This window comes from Apteryx rowi, unplaced genomic scaffold, assembly GCF_003343035.1.
Source record: "Apteryx rowi isolate R43461 unplaced genomic scaffold, aptRow1 scaffold_725, whole genome shotgun sequence".
In the NCBI taxonomy this organism is placed as follows: domain Eukaryota; kingdom Metazoa; phylum Chordata; class Aves; order Apterygiformes; family Apterygidae; genus Apteryx; species Apteryx rowi.
This window is the reverse complement of record NW_020451011.1, coordinates 250,382-269,185: the sequence shown is the minus strand read 5'-3', so window position 1 is coordinate 269,185 and position 18,804 is coordinate 250,382. Positions and strand designations below refer to the sequence as shown.

The following is an 18,804-nucleotide window of genomic DNA, read 5'->3' as shown; positions in this document are numbered from 1 at the left end:
ATGGGGCTGTACGCGTCCCTCAGAAGAAATGTGGGAAGTGTTTATACAGGGAGCAGTAAGCAAGGTATTGAAACACAGCAGAGGGAATAGTTAGAACTTTTTATCATTAAGGCAAAAGAACAGATCTGTGCAGAGGAAAATTTCCTCCTAGTGTCATGTTTTGGGGGAAAAGAGATCAATCACATACACCTGTATCTCCTGAAAAGTAAACAGAACTAACAGGTCCATATGCAAATTGCAAGGCAGGAGTCAATTCTTAACTGTAACTCCTGTCTACYTAAGCAACCCCCCTAAAACCTAAACAGCACATTTGTTCATTAACTGAGTCACCACAAACTAACRCATTTCTTTTTTTTCCTTTTTTCTTTTAAACTCAGGGAGACTTTAGCCAGACATGATTGATTTGTCCTCCTAGTGGTCCTTGCCCTTTTGTGGTTCTGCAGAAAACATTAGGAACTGGCAATAACTCACCACACGCCTCAGAAAGCTTTCTTGTTTTTGGAAATCTCTCAGCAATGTGACATTTACATTTATTATGGCTGATTCTGGGCATTTAAATATGAAAACAAAGTATATTTGCAAGGGATATGACAAATGAGCACTTGTACTCTGGCTAATTTTTCACTGACTTTCATTCAAGTACACCATTATGTTTCAGTTTTGCCTCTGCAATTGTCCAAGTGAGTTGATTTTTCAAAATCCGTACAGGCAGGTTGACTGATGAGAATGCCTTGAGGGTTAAATGCCTTTAGTATAAACTCAAATGTTCCCTTCTTGGACAAGTTCTGCTCCCACATCCACTGATGAAAATTCAGAGCTGCTGCTGAAATCTGTAGAATTACTTTGGTTTCACACCAATCTGTGATAGCTCTCTGGCTCCCTTCGTATCTCTCTCTTCTCCAGAAAGGTGCTCAGTGCTTACAAATCATATCCTTTAGTAGTGACAAGTTGTTTTGATTTCCACATGGTTTTAGTATTCTCACTAACCACTGCAACTGGAGAGATGAAGAGTTGTCTGCACCAAAGCTAGGCTACTTCCTACTGAACAAGCTCATCCAGCTTCGCTAAACTTACCACTGAAAGTGGTTTGAGCTACATCAGCATTAAAGTGCTTATACGAATCTTTCCATTCATGGAGCTCTACAGTAGTAATGTCTCCAAGCAGCATGACTAGATCTGGAAGAGTATGTTTGTTTGCCACTTTCTGTAGCCTTTCCAAACTGAATGCCAGGACCTTGCCACGGAAGAGCTGGAACCAAATCTCCCCCCYACTAAATCCAAGCATTCACTGAAGTCTATCAAAATGGATTCAACTCGTGACAGGGGAACCTCAAATCCCCATCTCGGGTCCCTTCACAAAGTCTGATCAGGTCTTCAAAGTGCTGTTCAGGATAAAGTGCAAATACAGCTTTAGGGTTCGGGACAAGTGAGCTCTGTGTTCATCACTCCTTTAATGGGCACCAAATAGTCTTTTTGGTTTGAAATCATTTTATGCAATGCTAAGCAATGCCCTCACTGTTGCTTTTGGTGACCTGCAGTAGCCAGTGGGACATCAGGCTGCCACCATCAGAACATCTGCATTGTTGGAGCAGCATTTCAGCAGGCCTTGCCTTGTAATAAATGAAGTTACCCTGGAAGGCAGACAGCAGAGGTCCCGCAGGCAAATAGTTCATGAAAGGCCCAGAACAGCCAAAGCTTTGGCAACAGCAGCAACATTGCTGTCACCACACACTTCCCAGAGTCTTAGCACTGTAAAGAATAGGGAAAAGAATATATCACTGAAGCTCTAAAGATACATCCCAGTTGATGGACTGCAAAGTCTTCTATCAGTGAATAATATGAGGAGGAGAGAGAAGGAAAGGAAAGCAGAAGAGAGGGGAAGAGAGCAGAGGACAAGAGCTCAGCTACGAAGCTTTTCCCTCTCCCACTGAAAACAGTTACCCCTGYGAGTGCCACTTAGTTTGACTCAGTCAGAAGAAGCTGTTGCAGCCAGGCAAGCACATCCATGTTGAAAAAGGTTAGAGAGTGCTTACACAAACGGCTTTGCTGACAGATAGGTATCTGTCCATTTTCTTAATTTATGGCCTTTTCCAGAATGGCCCCTCACCCTCTGACAATTCTTCTAAGGGAGAATTACTTCCTTTTTGTGTTCTAGTCTCTGCATTTCTCCTACAACATTCAGACTCATTGCTTTGTAATCTTTTTGGCCATTTGCAATCCAAAGCCAATAAAATCCTAATGATGTGAAAGTATCAGGACAAACATTTCAATCCTACTAACAATGAAAATAATTTCAAAAAGATTTTGGATCCTGTTTTTCTACCTGTGAGGTTAGTAGTCAGCAGATGTTCTGCTGCAGGTAGAGGATGAAGGTCTTGCTCCTGTTGTTATTGCTATTGCCTTTTGAAGTGAAATGACAGTGGCACTCCTTTGAATGGTAGCATTTTACAGCTATTTAACTTCCAGCCTAAAGAAGCCAATTTTCATGAAAATTATTTGGAAAGCACAAACATATACACACATAAACATATATGCTGATATTTTCAGTACAGGTATGACATATAGGATATCAAAGGCCATAGGGATGAAGAGTAAATCAGCTGGCAAGAATATTTTCTACAGTAACTTCCTAGAAAAGGAAATTCTTAGTCTACTATTACCTTCCAACTTCTATGAAGAAAAGTACAGCTGATTTCTACCTTCACTCTTATTCACCTTCCATGAAAGCACTGCTGACAACCTAATGAAGAATACTGGGTAATTCTGGCATTATTGGATCTTTCTTTCTTTATTTATTAGGCATGGGAGCGGTTATCAGCAAGCAGCCAGGTGAGTCAAATCAGATAAAGCATTATATGACTCCTGTGTTGTAAATCAGATTTTAATAGAGAAAAGATTTGTATCCCTTTGGGAGTGGAAAGRATACGTTTTAATGTGTTCTGGATGTGTGCTGCACAATAGCAAGTATTGGTAAAAAATATTTTCCCTAATCAATTTTCCACTTTCTTCTCCAATTTCTTTTATCCATAAGGTGAGAAATAAAATAAATGAATGTCCTATTTGTGCCAAATACTAGCAAATAAGTAAGGTAAGGTAAGCATGCATAAAAGCATACATACATGTTGCATCCTCACATAGACACACACAAAATATTGATTTCTGCTGTATTATAAGTATAATCAAGACATCAAGTGCACTTGTTTCTCTGCTRGCAGAATAATTTATGGATTTCAGGTTTATTTAATTCAGCCACTACTCTCAACCCCAATACAGCTTCTGCCTTCAGTATTTATCCTTGTCTTTTTCTATTCAGATGCTATGAAGTCTCATGACAACACCTGTACGTTAGACAAAGATAACATTTGACTACCACTTGAAGCTTTTACACATTTTAATCAGCAGAGGAATCGAGATGTGTTCAGACAGAAATCTGTGTTAAACCTATTAGAAAGCCTGATGCAAAGCCAGCTCTTTCTTGTACTGCACGGTTATCTGCATTTTGAGTTGCTGAAAATTACTGTTTGCAAAAATGAGGGCTTCCCTCACGCCTAACGTATCATTTTTGACTGTTCAGACAGAACAGCTGAGAGCTGAAATTAATTTACAGCCAAGGCATTTAAAACAACAAATATTTTGAGGATACAGAAACTACTTTTTAAAAACAAACTTGTTATATCATATTCTATTAATTCATAGCAAACTGGAGATAGAGGCCTTCTGTGTCACATTTGGCTTGAAAATGCCATTTCTTTCATGATTTACAAACTGAAAGACAAAGTTATAAAAAAGCCATTTCATTCATGGAGGCCTACGAAGGTGTATCCTCAGAATTTCATTACCAAACAAACAGGGAAAACCCTGCCACTGCCGCCAGCAGCAGCCACGTGTYATCCAGGTCACACTTTACTGTGTTCTCATCCCCTTCCTTTCCAAGTAAGTCTTTGCTTCTCTCCATTGCAATTTGCAGGACTGACATTTTTGAAAGTAACTGCGAAACTACAAGCAGAACAGAAGTCATGAACACAATGAAAGCTAACAGCAAACTGAGGTTATCTGAAAGTAAGGCTAATAAATAAGGGAAAAAACAACCAATCAACTCGCAATTAACCCACATACTGTATTTGAAATACTCTTTTCCCTTTTGGGGTATGCAACTCTGCTTCAATTTGTTTTACTGATATCCAAACAATAACCTGACTCAGAATTTATATTTGGATGACTAAAAGTTAGCTCCAGCCACCTGGGCACAAGATGAGTTTCAGGTTGCAATGACTCTGGTGTCTTGGCTACATTAAACATCTTCACTAAAGACCAAATTATTTTTGTTGTATATGTCTGTGATGATGATGTGGAAGAATAAATAAAGGAACGATGGAGACCTGCAAGAAACATGAATCCTGAGACTCAGTGTAGCTTGTAGCAGGGTGCAGCGTAAACATCACTAAGGAAAATACTCTAAATGTCTGAGGTTTCCTTTTGAAAACAGACAGTAACAAGGACTGAGAGAAGCAGGGATGGTGTTGCCAGGTTAACATGAAATGACAGGCAGGAAACAGTCACTTCAATACTTTTTTGTCTCCCAGAATAAAAACACAAGACTGAATTAAGTGAGATAAAAATCCCAATAGATCCGTATCAGGCTATGCTTCACAGTAACCTGAAGAAGTTTATTATAGCATAATTAGAATGATAAGCACTGAAGAAACCGATTTCTCACCCCAATCCTACATATTTTTTAACACTGCGTCTCCTCACTATGTTCCCCTCAAACTGAGCACAGGCAGACTAGTAACCTCTTTCTCCCTAAGGATGTGTGGAAAACTTTGTCTAAAAAAMCAAAAATCTTTTTTGTACAGGATGACAGTTTCAGCAAATGGAAGCATTCATAACTTCAGGTGTAACAAAGCCATGTAATTTGTGGTAGCAGACAGACTATCTTCAAAATTACTGTTTTTCTAATGAGTACCTTGTAATACTGATGAAATCGATGTAATTAAAAAAAAACCCTTATGTATCTGAAAGATAACTACTTTTTTTTAAACTAACCAATCAAAACCACAGGAAAGGACTGCAACCTCTTCCACATTTTGATTCATGCAGTAGCTTTTTACAAAGTGACACAGACTTCAAAGATGTTACCTTCATTAACGTAAGGGTGGTTTGAGCTTCTTTCACCTCACTCTGCAGGTTAGAAAATTTACTGAGAAAGGGGTACTCCCTCAGTGCAACAGACCAAAAATCTCATTGCACGACAGGAGACAAGCAAATGAAGATTCAGTAACTTACTTGTCAACTGTACTTATCAGTACAAACGAATATATTTGACTCTCTTTCAAATTAAGAGTCAGTAACGCTCCCATATACAATTACATCTAGCTCTTACAATCCAGTGTAAGAGAATGAAAGCATCACTAGGCAGACAGCTCTTCAACACCCCATTTGGAAAGTCTCTCATGTCCTGAAGCTAATGCCATACTTGTATCTTTTCTCATTAGTCAGCTACTGATGCCTGTCACCTACTTTACTGCACACGCTCAGATCCTCAATGGAACAAGAAACTCCACAGACCAGCGCGCATGTGCTGTGGGCCAGCACAGTGGGTGAACCTCAGCTTAATCATTAGCCAAGGGCACTGAAATGTGAGTTGTGAGGACCATGTAGCCTTTCTACACGCGATGGCTCTAGAGCCTGCCCATGTAAATCAGACTGCAAGATCAGAGCCTGTGAATTACCTTTTTGTTTCCCTCCTTTTAAGTTCTAATGAATCTTTATAAAAAAAAAATCCTGTTATTTTCTTGAGTAAATACAATCTGAATGACTCAGTGTGGGAGGAGGGGGCAAGAGGGTGAAGATTATTTTAATTTTTTCTGTCAAAACCCCCTCTTTTCTCTCCAGATAAATGTCCCTGTTCTAGAGCAAATGCACTTTTCCCACTTTTAAATAAGAAAAAGAAATATTCTTGCAGAGTTGACAAATAGACAATATGTACAAAGCACTTCAGGGGAACTGAGGTAGCTTTAATAATCTGTATCACATTATTATTTGTCTGTCGTAACTTTATGGCTTATAACTAGGAGTTTAGGCACTCGCAGCTTCTCCTCCCTGGAGGGTAATGTATCAGGATGGTAATGTATCACGACCTCAACAAATGTTCTATTTAAACAGCACAATGACTCCCAAATGGCAAACACATTTCTGCCTGTGATATCTGAAGTTTAAATATAATTCACTTCTTTTTTTAAATTCATTTCTAAGAAAAAAAATGGTCTGGCAGGCATTCAGTATCATGATCCTCCTTATAAACACACAGGGCTTTCAGTACCGGTGAAGCGGTGAAAATGGGCAGTTCAGATTGTGATGTGAAAGAGCGCGGCAGTGAGGTCAAACCCACCGTTCGGGAGGCACCTGACTTACTGAGGTTCCACTTGAGGCCCGTGGTGGTCACGCTGTCACAGGCGCTCCCGATGGGGATGAGGCCACACCACTTGCCTTCCAGGCCCGTGTCCACGTGCAGCTTGTGCTTGCCCTGCAAAACAGAAGGGCCTCTATAGTCAGTACTCACCACGGACCGAAACGGCATTTGCCAACAGACTTTCCAAACAAAACAGGAAGTATTTAGATGGAGATAGGTCCAAAATTTCCCCCAAGAGCTCAGGAATATTTGACTCCGGGATTTCAGGCTGGTTGATTTTATAGAGATAGATGAGACATGTTTGGTTTTCAGACCTTAGTACTTTCAAAACAGGGCTGGTTCTGGGGTTTTCTGGAGAGAACTAGCTGTACTCATTCTTCTCTGACATCTCTTGAAGGGTCATTTTCATCAAAACTAGGCTGTTCCTTCCATTGAAATGAGGGAGTCCTGACCTACTTATTAATTTTTTACAGTCTTCTCATCTATTTGAAACAGCTGTGTTTCACTTCCTAAACAATGCCAGTTAAAAAAACCTTTGAAAAGCCATTGTTATTTTGACTACATTTGTAAAACTTTGTGTACTTTTCCAGACAGCAAAAAGAGGAGTACTTGGAGAAACTTAACTGGATTCTAGAGAAATTAACCCAAATACTTACAGTAACTGGCTTATTCTAAGACTATGACATGAAATTAAAACACATTTTTTGTAAATTCATTTTGTAACTGTTAACTTCATGTGACGGAGGGGAAGAAGCAGCTATTAGTGATGGTGGATTTGTGACTAAAGCCTTAATTAGTTGTCCTAAACCTCAGGTCAGCATCTTGCTAGATACCAGCACATGAACAGTCCCAATGAAGAGTATATCATGGAAATCCTTTACAGAATAAAAAAGCAGAATTTTAGAGTTCTGCCACAACTTGTCTTCTAAGAAACTGTTTCTTAAAACTAGCTACAAGAAAATAGCAAATAAAAGAAATAATGACAAGATCAGTGAAAGAATCATTCTCTGGTCTTTTCTAAACAGGTCATTTATTCTTTAAAACAAATGCTAGTTTCATCTGGGGGAAGGTTAAGTTTTTTTTTTTTTCTCTTTTTTTTAAATCCTTGAGTATTGCTTTTATACACATCCTCTTCACCACCATAAAGGAATCAGATATGCCTATTTTACTAATCTGCTAGAAAAAAAAAGGACCCCTGAAACCCAATGCATTAACCTGAGCATTTTACTAAGCAAGGAAGGCTTATACCAAAAGAAGAAACAGTTGAATTATAAGACACAGGTAAACATCCCAAGCAGCAAATGCAGTTTCACACAAATTTTATTTTGGGAAACGTATTTAAGCTTTTTGTCTTATGCCCTATTCTCTCACATTCATTCCAAATGCCCCTGAAAATACAAAGTCACTAGTCAGAAAGCCAAAACYGGAGAGAGAATCTTACTGCCCATATGAAGTGTCTGAGGTGTTTGACAGATTCTGCTGTTAATGCCAAACGCATTATGAAAAAACAACTTCAATACATGTCATGCTCTCAGTTAACAAATGAACCTTGGAAAAGTTGTCAATTAGGGAGTATCAGGTTTTATAGCGTAAGCCTGTTTGATGGTTTGCAGAGCAACAAGAAAACCAATACAGTATCATCTATCTTCTCAAGGTGTCCAACTTCACGTGGTGATGAGCCATGTATTTCTAGAGTGGCTGTGAATGCTTGCCTGCCAAGTTCAGAGATGTAACAAATTCAGGTCTGATAACCTTTTAGCTACACAATATACCATGCTATTTCTCTCCTGCAGTGTGAAGGAAGAAGGAAAGGGAGAGAAGTAAAAGTGCTTCTCATCATGCAATTAAGAATGTTACCTATAATAAAGCAGATGATGAAGGTGCGACTGAATGAGTGGGACTGTTTGTTCTCCATCAATATAAGTACCCTTGCTGCTCAGAGCTATTCGAGGAGAGGCTCAAGCTCACTACATTCATCAATTAGTAAAGGAATATGAGGAACAGAGGTAAAAGTAACAGGCCCAACAGAGAACCTGATTAAATTCTATACTTTCAAAAACTGTACCTACTGACTATTAACTTTGCATTTCTCGTTTTTTGACATTCTGGTCCAGCTTACAAGTAGGGATACAATTCAGTAAGAATTTATGAAGACATCTGTCTTTTTGTTCTTATGAAATGATACATTTAAAACAAAAAATGTCATTCATTATCAGAGTCTTGCCAATATCCATGATTTTAATCAAGAATCTTTCAATGTTTGATATTTCCCTAAAAATCCCAGTTCACGCATCCCAGTGATTACATAAGAATCTTGACCTTCTTCCCTGAAAAGATGTTTCTAGCTCTCAGCTTTTAAGAGAAATTTGAGAGCAGGAGCCCAAAGGGCTACAAAGAAGGCAGCAAGTAAGCAGGAACTATAAAATTAAAATGCAAATTATTTTTTTAAAAGCTTCTCAGGTGTTAAGTCATATTCATGGCTTAGGGATTGGTTCAGTCATATTGCATAAGACAGATTTTATGACTTTTCTTTAAAAAAATCAGTAAGAGATTTTATTATTACTGGGGACAGTGGGGGAAGAAGAGGGAAACTATCATAGGAAAAAAAAAAATCAAATGACCTGTTCATTTTTGCTGAAAAGATTTAACAGACAATACATTTATACAGTAAGGCTTGGAAGTCAAACACTGCGAGTCTGCAATATGGAAAATTAGTTGCCCAGTCATATCTTCAAGTTTTCAAGCACGGACCTTTCACCAAGCAAGATGAAACTGTTATTTGCAGGAGGAAAGGAGGATCAGAGCTCTTATTAGGTATAATCTGCAAATCCAAGTATTCATCTGTTCTATGTAAATCTCTGTCATTAAATTATATACCAGTACTTAAAACATGAGACTGTTTTCAGTTTCTGCAGAAACCGAAGTTCCAAAATCAGGAATGAAAAGAAAACCAAAGTTGATTAAATAAATCCCTTCTTTCTAAGTTGTTTTGCCTTTGTAGTAGGTAGCTGAAATACTTTCACATTTTAACTTAAGAATCAAATATTACCATGTTTGAATGCTACTGGTGATAAAATAATGGCAAATAATACAGTTGCATTGATTTTTATCTTATTAAGACAGTTTTGAAAACATTGATCAATCGTCAGCATTGATTTTTTTCTTCATTTTGTGTCTGATGCTGGGAAATAAGATCAATTTCTAAGTTCAGCAATAAGAAAATGTCAAAAGATTTTTTTTAAAGAATGTTTCATCCATAATAGGTTAATTTTTTTGTCTTGATTCTGCTTTGTGCCATAAGAAGGCATTTAAATGGTAGTGGTTAAATACATCCTCCCCCCCAACACAGTTGCTGCTGAGGAAAGACCTAAAGACAGTTGTTTTTGGTTGCATCTCTTAACTCAAATGAATAGAAGCCTGATCACCACAAACTCATATACCTAACCCTACCATATCAAAGGTTAGCAGACACTAAAATCTTCTAAAATTTTTAGTGAAAAATTTGCAAGCTGAAAAGCATATGAACAGTATATCAAGATAAAAGCTGATAGCTATTCTGCATGCACAGATACCCCAGCAGCACTTTATAAAAGTATARAGAGTGACTTCTCCAAGTACTTTCCAGACCAACTTGAGTAAACTCATTACAATAAATAGATACATACTCTAAAATAGATATCAAAGAGCCAAAACATAATGGCATAGAGAGATAATGGGAATGGATCTTTAGTCCTGTATTCTAAACAGATCTGAAGGAATAAAAGGAGAAGTACCTGGAACCTGGCAGGTTAAAACTGGGCACAGAAGAAAGGCATGAAGCCAGTAAGAGAACATAAATGATTAAAGCAGTTAATAAGATGCTAGGGAGGAATAAGGAATTAAAATTAAGCTTTAGAAACCAAATGATAAAAGATTTAATAAACAGATCTTGGGAACTGCTAAGGGCTAGGACGTGTGAAGTGTAGCGGGGAAGCAAAAGGAAACCAGTTGCAGGATTAGAGGACAAGCAACCTTATTCTAATTTTCAGGCTGCTTGGATAGTTTGCCCAGTGTAAATACATAAGTTAAGTCATAAAAGCCTGTGATCTTCTAAGCCATTTACCTTCACCTGTTTCTGCTGTTAGATCTGGGACTATAGAGAATCTGTTACTGGAAATCTGGCCAACTGCCTAAGATACCTCTTCCACTAGCTAGATCTTGTTTTCCATAATCTTCTGAATAAAACATCTTTTTATATCAGCTTTCAATGATTATTCCATAGATGGCAGCACACACTTGAAAACAACAACAACATCAGCAAAAAACTAAATACAGATGTCATAGTGATACCTAGGGAAAAGACAAAAAACACAATCTGTTTTGGTATATAAACATCTGGGTGCAGGAAAAGGTAGGTAGATAAAGTAATTGCATGGGTGGAAATTAGCAAGATCACCAAGGACAACAGCAGAGAGAAGGAGGAGGAAAGGAACAAGGACAAAGCCAAGAGAGAACACTTATGCTTAAAATTAAACATTGTGATTGACAAGAAAAGAAAAACAAAGTCCCAGAAATATTTCTACTAATGATATAAGAGCTTGGCTTAACAGTAATAAAAGTTTTTAGGCTGAGATTCTGAGCTTGATAAATATAGCCAAGTTTTCTGAAAGGATGTATTTAAGAAGAGCTATTTCATTATAATCCTAAAATATCAACAATTGTCTTATCAAACTAATATATTCAATGCCAAGTTCCTATTACATAAATGCTATTCACAGAATGTTATCTGACTCAATCAAATTTTTTTGTTTCCATTGGAAGAAAGTGTCCTTAGCTCCCAGCAAAACCCAGAAACCCTAAAAGCTCTTCTGTATCATATCTATGACTGCTTAAATTCCTATGTAAAAAACAGCAAATTTATTGCACTTCAAAACAACATTCAAATTTTGGACCCAATTCTGCTGACATTTACTATCTAATGTTAGTAGTACTCCTGCACTGAAATGCATGGACCTAAATCTATCAGTTATCTGCAGCACAGAGCCCCACTAATCCTGTCCTTCAAGAAGAGCACTTCATAAAACAACAATTCTACAGTGAGTAAAATCCCAGGCAGTAGAGGGAGAATAAATTATAATGATTATTAGACTCAATTAATGAACATGTCTGCTTCTAAACAATTTGTGACRAGGGTATAGAATGAAATCTCATGGAGGTAAATGCCAGTAAAATGAATAGATTTGCTCTACTGTGAGGTTATACGTGTAAGCTGTTGCTATTGTGTATCTAATGTAAAAATTATCCATAAAGAGCAAATGATCCCCAAGTTCTCACACATTCGCACATGAACTTTTTTCTAAAGGCATAGTAAGATGCTCGTGAGAGTACATTTCTCATGTAGTATCAGTGATGTCATTTTTCACCCAGCACATTAGGTGTACCCCTTGTTTCCTCATCAACTGTTGCAGCATGAATAAAACAGCCCTCTACCTATCTTCTGCAGTCAAGCCTACATGGCGACTGATAAGAAACCAGTGATGGTAGGCATAAAAAAAGCTAAAGTATATCTCTCTCTGGAGACAGCAAGCAGTTAAAATTGCCAGCAGTGAAGACACTGCTAACATGCACACAAACGAATTGATRAAAACACTTTATGAAGCAGTAAGTTATCTGGAAATACAAAAGCTACTTTAAAAGGGAGTTTGAGTGGTTTAATTTCTCTTCACAGACATATCTTAAAGATTGACAAATGCCATAAATACCAATTCTTGTTCTGCTCTGAATGCTACCTTAAAGAAATACTCATTCTATTGAAACTTCCCACTCACAGACTTCCACAATATTTTCTTCAGTCTGCCATAAAATAACACAAAACACATCACAAATGCAACATGGAACTATGATAATCAAGAATTGTCTGGTCTTTCTCCAAATTCAAGCAAGACTTACACTGGCCCAGTGTGACATTTTATCCTTGAGCTTGTGGATTTGATGTCTTATCCTCAGCAGACCCATCACTATAGGTTTAATGCAAGTATTAGCATTTTTAGTGATGCCTTAAAAAAAATCAGAACCATTTTCTTTATATCCATTTATGAGACTATGGAGTATAACAGATTGCAGATAAGAGCAAAAAGTAGACAATCTGCTAAAGATTTCATATTGCCTGTATAATTATTATGCAATGCTGCAGTTAAATTGTCAGTCTAGAGGGGCCTTTACTAAGGGCACTAATATGCTCTAATTCCTAAGTGATGAAAATTACAACATAATCTTTCTCACCATCTACTAGCTTGTAACACATTTAGTGCCACTGTTCATCTGTTTTCATGCATTTCTACATGGAGGAGTCCAGAGAGTCTCTTCTACCTAGGCTTCATTCTCTTATTTTCCCGGGCATCAGAGATGTGTGGGAGTTAATTTAAAAGACAGGATATTGTTCATCTAACCTGTAACAAGAAAACAACTTTTTCTTCCTCATAGCACTGAACTACTAAGCATGGCTGGAAGGCAACTTTATGCTATGTAAGAATACACCAAACTTTTGGGTGAGTATGTAGTTCCAGTTTTTTTTTTTCTTTTGAAAGTGCTTAGGCTCTTTTGCTGCACAAGAAAAAAAATATGGTTACCTAGCCTAATGCACACCATATGCCGCACAACAATATTTGATATAGCCTTTTTCTAGCCTGGGTTGCTCTGATCTTGTTGTTTTTTCTGTGCATCCCATCACTGGCTTATTCTTCTCTATTACAGCTAATGTGCCTTCCCTTTCACATGGTTGTTGCCAGCCCAACCTGTGATGGAACCTATCATATCCTATTTAGTGGAAGGAGATCAATTTTTCCTTTCATCAACTACTGACCATCTGAATCTTGGCTGGCTGCTGTAACAAGCGCCTTTGTAATTTCCCCTAGGATTCAAATCTGATTTGACAAGTCTTCCCAGATATACTGGCAACTCTGCCTAGTTCTCTTCCTCCAAAATCTCATTTGGAAATCTTTTTTACTACATGAGTAAGAAAAAAGATCAATAGTCTGCTGGTCAATATCTTCTCATAGTTCTTGTGCTCCCCAGTCCCTGCCAATGTGATGTCCTTTGTGTTGTAAGATACYGCACATCATGAGCCCACTAGCATTCTTTTCTACCACTACTCTTTAAGTACAAGTGGCTTTATATTAGGGGGCTTCATAAAGGCCTAGCCTTTGCAATTTCTTTGTTGGTGCAAATAAACCAATGGATAGAGTTCTTTGCATTGAGTGGGAGAATCTCTCAAATGTTCCCTTTTCTCCATTTCTATACCCATAGGTAAGAAAGAGATAGGATTGCGGTAGTGAAGAATGAACATCTGAGATACAATTTTCAGTACCCCTTCTTGATCTTGGTGTTACAGGAAGGAATAAGTTGGTGATATTATAAGCATACTCATTAACCCAGGATGAGAAACAGTATCTATTTTCAGTATATAGTGGAATAGTTTCCTCCTTATACTAGTAGGCTTTGAAGAAGAGTTATGCCTCAAACCTTGTGTTAGGAATGACTGACTGATTGTCTTCACACCTGTGAAATTCAAAGACCTGTTGCTTAGGTCAGGAAGAATAAAAATAATTAAAGAAACTTTAGGGGGGGCATTCCAAACATTTTTTCTTTTTTTTCCTTCCCCACCTTCTTTCCACTTTCTTCTGGAGCTAAGTAGTCAGATGGACGTTACAGTCCACACAAAAATCCATTCTTTTTTGGGGGGTGGGGTAGGGAGGAGAATATTGTACTATCCTGAATTCTGATTTCCTCCTTTCTGAATCTCACCTGGATAGGGGTGTGGAGTCTATTTGCACAACCATTTTTATAACAGATAGTGCTACAGTTCCACTGTATTTCAGTGGGAAATGCCCCTACCTCACCAGTTGCATCAGCAACAGCTTTGGTCCTCGTAATACAGAGAATACTCCAAAGCACACTAAAATCACTTAAAATAGGCCAGCCTAAGTCCTAAATCGTTGACAGTGATATCTTGCCATAAACAAACACAGTCAGCCTGGCATCTTTTCTCATAAGATTTTGAAGCTCTGAAAGCTGAATGTATCTTTCCAGCATCCCATTTGTCATCGCAGCTATAATTGTGAGAGATCATTCCAAAAGAATTATACTGATATATTTAAAATGCTACCAAAAGATAGAAGAAATTGTATCATGTTACAGATAGCAAAACAGTAAAATCCCCATGTGACATTTACTTTCTGCCCTGCTTAGACCTACACAGACAACCTCTTGTGCCCCAAAATTAGTATTCAAAATTATAAACATGCTGACAGTACATTCAGCCTTAGCATGATACTCCACCTCACTTACTACTTGGGAATAAAATAGAATTTTCACCCATAAAACAGGGGAGCACTATAAAACCAGCAATGCTATACTAATTACAGAGTGGTATAATGTGCTGAAAGACCCTGACATAAAAACATAAAATAACAGTCAATAGAATCATGCCTTGCTGTAGAAACTATACACTGCCAACCCCACCAAATGCAGAGCAACTAGAAAATGCAACACTGTATTTAGATCCAGCCACTCACACACACATTTTCTGGACAGAAAAGTCTTCAGTCTGTTTCACACAACAGGAAGGCCGAACCCATCTTCCAGAAAAGGAGTTGAACCCTCAAATAAAATAAAAGCTGTACTAAGGTCCAGTGAGGTTCTTCCATGACAGAAGTATCAAAAAAGAAACAAACTAGTAGGAAAACATGGCCAAATCCTTAAAAAACTGAAAACCACAACAATTAATTCCAAGCAACCTTAAGTACTAGTAAACTTCAGGAGAACTACAAATCCATGCCTCTCATTAAATCAAGGATCATATATGGAATTAGATGCATTGCTCTTGAATACTAGATTTTCTTCTTTCTGAATCTTGTCTAGCTATGTCTTCCTCTCGGAAAGCAATCACATGCTTTAATTGCTTCTTCTGTTCCATGAACTGAGACGCCTGCAGGCTAGTACTAGAAGAGAATTATATTCATGCCATCTAAGATTTCAAAATGAAAACCCTATTGCTTTCTCCACATTAGCAGCATTTACAGCAGCAGCAACACTATGGAATTTCACAGAATGGAAGAACTTCCCTGTGAACAGAAAATATACCATCCAACAAATCTCTAAGGGCTACGGGGGGGTATGAAAGAGAATGGTTGAAGGCATTTATTTGGGTCTGGTTTTAAAAACACTAGCAAGTGTTCGGGGAATGCAGGGACAAGGGGAGCCCTGTCAAATTTCCAACAGCAGATACTTAGTATCCTCTGAAAATCAGGTCTCTGTTTCCTGATGTTGATTTTGGATCCTCAAATACTATACACTCACTTCCTCAATTTAAATTGTCAAATGTGTAAATGAATGAAATACAATACATCCAGGGATATTCATGTTCATAAGCGTACAGTGAAGTTGAGAACATTTTAAATAAATTTCATAGGGGTATATATGGATTAAGAATTCACTTCAATTAACAGCCATCTTCAACATATAAGAATTTGTCTGCATCTGTGACTACTTTAGGGAAAAAAGTTTGACCTTGAATAGAAAGGCAATCCTCTTATATTTAATGACAAATTTCTCTAAAATATATGCATGTGCACCCCTCCCCCCCAAATGAGCCACGGAGTCACTTTATGTTCATCATTTCTTAACAAGCTGGGGCTGTGCCATGCACTTACAATATCTGTTTCCCCTTGCTCCGCGTCAGCACCTTTAAGTGTGCTGTCTGACCTCTGCAGCCAGCAGCAGACTTGTCTCCAGAGCCCCTCTCTCTCCCCAAACTTCCCCATGGAGGTGGCAGTGAAAGTACAGGCCATGGACCTCTTGACATTAAGCACAAGTGAGCTGACAGTATAGCAAAGTGTGTATATATATATATATATATATTTATATATATATATATATAAAATTTTAAGCAGATACTGTATTCCTTTGTGATTATTATTTCTTTTTATCTGGAAACTCTGAAACACGAAATACAGGACAGGAAAGATAAGAGAAGCAGAGATAGGACTTTTTATCCAGCAGTGAACACAGGGCTCCTAAAGGCTTTAATAGCAAACTTACATCTGATGATACAGAAACATCTGGAGAAACAGAAACATGTCCAGAGCACCTTTAGCTTAAAATGTTCTGAAAATGTCTGATGAGGAAGGGAGTTTCAAAATAGAACTTTTCTCCCCAAAACACTTGATCCCGATGTTTTTTTATGAATAGATTCCTAAATCAGAAATGATATTTGTGAGGACTGCATTGAGAAAGAGCAGAAAAAGGTTCACTACTTTTAAGTTTTTCTTTGACTAATCATTTCAGAAGAGTTTAAGATTAAAAGTGAGTATTTGGAATTCATAACAACCTTCACATGATCCACTATGTTCCACCATAGCCATCTTTGGAAAAAAATATACAATCTAAATGTGTAACTTGAGATTTTGAAATGGGCAGCAGTTAATATTTCTGGCTTAAACATAAGTAGCCTGTGCATGGACACTCATGGACACACACACACACACACACGGAGTTTGTATGGGGACCCATCCTTTCCAGAATCTGGGAAGACAGCAATTACCGCTGTACAGTGCTACTTGCAAACAAGAGGCTCAGGATGGGATGCTTTTCAGAAAGGCTTTTCCAGCACGGATCCAGTCCCTTTCCTCATCTTCAACACTTCTGCTCTACTCAGCGAAAGCATCTGAATCTGCTATTTAATCACCAGGACTTCAGACAAATTGTAGAGAGCAGCATAAGGTGGTTCATAGAGACATTTTTTCACCCTGTTTTTTTTTTTTWWWAAAAGTATGGTTTTGGCAAAGGTTCAAACTCTGACAGACTRTGGGAGCTGGAAACACTCTTGTATGGGGTCACCAGTTGCTGCTGGCTGGGTTATACCGTGGTGGGACTCAGGGACAGGGAACCACTAACAGCAAGTGCCAGTGCTCTGGGACCCCACAGCAGCTCGCACTGGGCTCTAGCTCCGCACAAACACAGCACAAAATGCAGCTTCTCATTTAAAACAAAACAAATCAACCCCCTAAAATATAGATATATGACAGGAACAGCTGTGTGATAGGCAGATGACAATCACACAGGCAGGTCACAGGTTTTCAATGGATGTCTCTTTTTCTTTTGTTAATACCAAACAACTGTTAATATCAACAATGCCCAGGTGGCACTTTAGGAAGACTGTATATATAAGTAGCCACATGCATTCTGGCTACAGGGCCGAATGTGGTGGTAGGACAATGCCAGATAAACAGTTTAATGTATTAGCAGAATCTCTGGAGACAAATCATCCATTTCTTCTGATTTTTTAGAGGTTTTAGAAAGAAACTAAACAGAAGGGAAATACAGAGTTTCAGACTTTGGTCAAGTATATGTTGGTATGTCAATACAGCCAAGAAATTTTAAGCACATCAGATTTTAAAAAATATCCTCAAGAGAAAGAGAGAAACATACTCCTTAAAAAAAAAAAATAAAAAAAAATCACCTTGACTACCAGGGAAAAAAATTGTATGTTTTTGTTCTAACAAAATAGGCACTCCAAGATTTCTTTCGGAAGAGTATGGCAGAAGACACCTCTTTGATTTCAATCTAGTGCACAACATACTGATTCAATTTACAGATTTTATTTTAACTAGTTGCAATATCCTTTTCAGCTACTTGAGAAGCACTTGCCTAGATAATCAGTGCATAACTAGAGTGGCTGAAAGGCACCAGGAAACTTTATACAGTCATTTAGTGGAAGAATATTTAAGTAATAAATAAGGTAAGACTGGTTATGCTTTAGTATTAGTAATGCCAAAATAAGTTGGCTAATATGCTCTTTCATTCAGCTACTGCTGTAAAATTCTGTTCTACAATATGGTTACTAATTGGAATTATTTTTGATATTTGAGGTTAATTTAGAAAACTATATCTTGTTAAAAACTCCCAAGTTGTGTTAATTCAGCTAATTAACATGAAAGCACAATGTTTCAGCATTTTTTTTTCCAAATGAAGAAGTTCATCAGAGGCTAAATCTGAAATGATAAATAAGATGAAAGATGTTTTTTATTATTATTAATATTATTATTATTCCCTGTTTAATTTAATGTTAATATTATTATTATTCCTCACTTCTTGACACAGCTGGTGGAGGAGCCAACAAGGAGAGGTGTGCTGCTGGACCTTGTACTAACAAACAAAGAAGGACTGGTGGAAGATGTGAAGGTCGGGGGCAGCCTTGGCTGCAGTRRCCATGAGVTSGTGGAGTTCAGKATCCTGCGAGGAGGAGGCAGGGCACCAAGTAGGATCGCAACCCTGGACTTCAGGAGAGCAAACTTTGGCCTCTTCAGGGACCTACTTGGAGGAATCCCATGGGTTAGGGCCCTAGAAGGAAGGGG

General features: G+C 37.9%; 1 protein-coding gene across 7 annotated transcripts in view; it reads right to left on the bottom strand.

The window, feature by feature from the left end:
• The window catches only part of TPK1 (thiamin pyrophosphokinase 1), a 319,620-nt gene that overhangs the window by 55,822 nt on the left and 244,994 nt on the right, over positions 1 to 18,804 (bottom strand). For 5 of the 7 annotated variants that reach the window (XR_003257018.1, XM_026087615.1, XM_026087620.1 and 2 more), the window contains one exon: positions 6,406 to 6,526. Coding sequence is in view for 6 of the 7 variants with exons in the window: in XM_026087615.1 (XP_025943400.1) it covers positions 6,406 to 6,526 (121 nt within the window). In the remaining variant the exon portion in view is untranslated. Of the gene's footprint in view, positions 1 to 6,391; positions 6,527 to 18,804 lie in introns of all 7 variants that reach the window. The other 2 variants (XM_026087617.1, XM_026087619.1) reach the window with 2 other exon arrangements.